This window comes from Miscanthus floridulus, chromosome 18, assembly GCF_019320115.1.
Source record: "Miscanthus floridulus cultivar M001 chromosome 18, ASM1932011v1, whole genome shotgun sequence".
Taxonomy (NCBI): domain Eukaryota; kingdom Viridiplantae; phylum Streptophyta; class Magnoliopsida; order Poales; family Poaceae; genus Miscanthus; species Miscanthus floridulus.
In genome coordinates, this window is record NC_089597.1 from 37,271,058 (window position 1) to 37,273,378 (window position 2,321).

General features: G+C 43.4%; 1 protein-coding gene across 1 annotated transcript; it reads right to left on the bottom strand.

Annotated features, from left to right (window-relative positions):
• Window positions 1–462: 462 nt before the first annotated feature.
• LOC136523668 (uncharacterized) lies at window positions 463–2,321 on the bottom strand. The gene is made up of 3 exons (XM_066517274.1): window positions 2,215–2,321; window positions 1,100–1,817; window positions 463–999 (listed from the first exon to the last, which is right to left on the bottom strand). The coding sequence occupies exons 1-3, from the start codon at window positions 2,319–2,321 to the stop codon at window positions 463–465; spliced, it is 1,362 nt and encodes a 453-aa protein (XP_066373371.1).

A 2,321-nucleotide genomic window follows, 5' to 3' on the forward strand; every position in this document is an offset into this window, starting at 1 on the left:
GTTGTTGGTGACATAGTCACATTTGCTTGTTGTGTTGAATTTGGCCCTTGCCCATAGCTGCTTGTGGTTCTCCAGCAACCAGTTAGTTGCCTTTGGGCATGCTTTGTGCATCTCATTCCAATGCCTCTCATGTGTTGTCATTCTGTAGCACCTTGATGCAGGCCACAAGTTCTTCTCAAACACTTCTCCTCTAAACCTCTTCTAGAAATTCTTGACAAGATGCCTCATGCATTCTCTGTGTTCTACACCATTGCTGAAGATTTTGGTAACTGCCTTATCAATTCCTTTGCCTGTCATTAGGAAACAAGAAAAGAACCAGAAAACACTGTCAGTCATTAGGAAACAAGAAAAGAACAAGGTCTGCTAAAATATGTTGAAATAAGAAAACTAACCTGCATCTGTTGAAATAACCAGACCATGTGGAGAACCAATTGCCTTGTGCAGCATCTTCATGAACCATTCCTAGTTCTCCATGGTCTCACTACCAAAGACTCCATAGGCCACTGGGAACATCCAGTTATGGCCATCAACACCTATAGCTGAAGCTAACTGACCCTTCCACCTTGCTGTCAAAACTGTAGAATCAATCCCTAGGTACGGTCTACAACCATTAAGGAAGCCATCAATGCATGGCTTCAGTGCTACAAACATCCTACAAAACCTTCTCTTCTCATTCACAAGCTCCCATTCAATCTCTACAACACTACCAGGACACCTCTTCTCAACCTCCCTCTTCCAAGAAAACACATGGACAAAGCTGTCCTCCCATCCACCTAAAATCTCATCTAATGCCATTTGCCTGTCGTCCCAAACAATGTACTTGCTCACCTTGATGTTGTACTTCTCCTCCAACTGTTTCCTTAGAGCTTTAGGCTGAATAGTTGGGTCCTCCCTTAGCCAATTAATAACTCTGTCCTTCACCCAATGATTGGTAGCCATGCAATTCTTTTCCAAATTCCCTGTGCCGGCACATCTGTGCTTGTGTGGCATCTTCTTAATCTGCAACCATCAAAGAATGAAGGTAATGAAATAATATAGAGTTAGTAAAACAGCTACATCAATGAAACATGGCATAAACAAGTAATGAAAAAGTGCATACCTGCCATGTCTTCCCATCTGATAACTGAGATGCATGAATCCTCCACCTACACCTCTCTGCCTTACAGTAAGCTCGGTACCGCCTTGACTCACTATAAGGAACTGCAAGTTCAACTTCATTAAGCACAGCATATTGCCTAATACACCTCTTAAAACATAAACCATCTTCAAAAGTAACACCAACTGCTATTTTAGGGTTATCTACGTCAGTGACATGCAGCACACTCTCACAGCCCCTCTCATCATCCACCTCTAGTGGGTCATCATCCTCTGGGTCAGTGTCAGGATAGTAAGAACAATCCTCTTGACCATCATCATTGAGCTCATCATGGTACTTCTCTTTCTCATCATCCACTCCTACATACTCAACCTCATCCTTCTCTCCCCAGTCATCATTCTCATCATCCTGGGCATCAGCACTCTCATCACTCTCATCACTCTCATCATGGTCAGCAATGTCATCAGCCTCAAACTCTACAGTGTCATGAGCATTAACATCTGCAGTGTCATCAGGCTCAGTATTTCCAGAAGGACACTCAGCAGTAGGAGCTTGTAAATTATCAGGGTAAATCACATCTAAAGGCATAGCAACTTCAACATTTTCATCATCAGCAAGATTATCATGCTCAACAGGATTAGCATGCTGAATAGGATTAGCATCAACACGAGCCGTGTTCCAAGGAGTTGTGTCAATAACATCTACAGTTAGTGGCAGCTTCCTACTATCCCAATAAACATCAAATGCATGCAGCAGAGCACTATCAGAATTTATGTGGATTGTCTCATTCTTGGTTGTGTCAAAGAAGGAGACATGGAGATCTTAATCCTGACCATGAACTATCTCCTCACCGAGCAGCTGACGAAAACCCATCCAGTTGAAAATATCCTTATCCACCACACGCATGTAACTCTGAGTAACATGATAGTCACCGAGCCCATCCGGTCTTTGCTCTACATAAGCAGGAACTCTAATCGCCAATCTACACGCTGAGCTCGGATCCATGCTAAATCAAAACAAAGTGAAACCAAAATCAACTCTAATCTAAATCTGCCACGTTTCTAACGCATCCGCAGGCAAACAAATCGATCGACAAGCAGAGAAGATAGATATCATACCCTTTTTGAAGCCATTTCAATTGAGAAACCCTAGGCGGAGACCCAGGGCACTGCGTGGTCTTCCGGGTTGGGGACGGCATCTTTGGGTTCCTGATGGGGGACGACAT

Bases quoted from the DNA above. Each gene is read 5' to 3' on its own strand.
- LOC136523668 (XM_066517274.1), bottom strand. From the start codon at position 2,321: ATGTCGTCCCCCATCAGGAACCCAAAGATGCCGTCCCCAACCCGGAAG. The intron at 1,818-2,214 runs GTATGATATCTA...TTGGGATAGTAG, and splicing joins TTGAAATGGCTTCAAAAAGG to GAAGCTGCCACTAACTGTAG. The intron at 1,000-1,099 runs GTATGCACTTTT...TGATGGTTGCAG, and splicing joins CAGATGGGAAGACATGGCAG to ATTAAGAAGATGCCACACAA.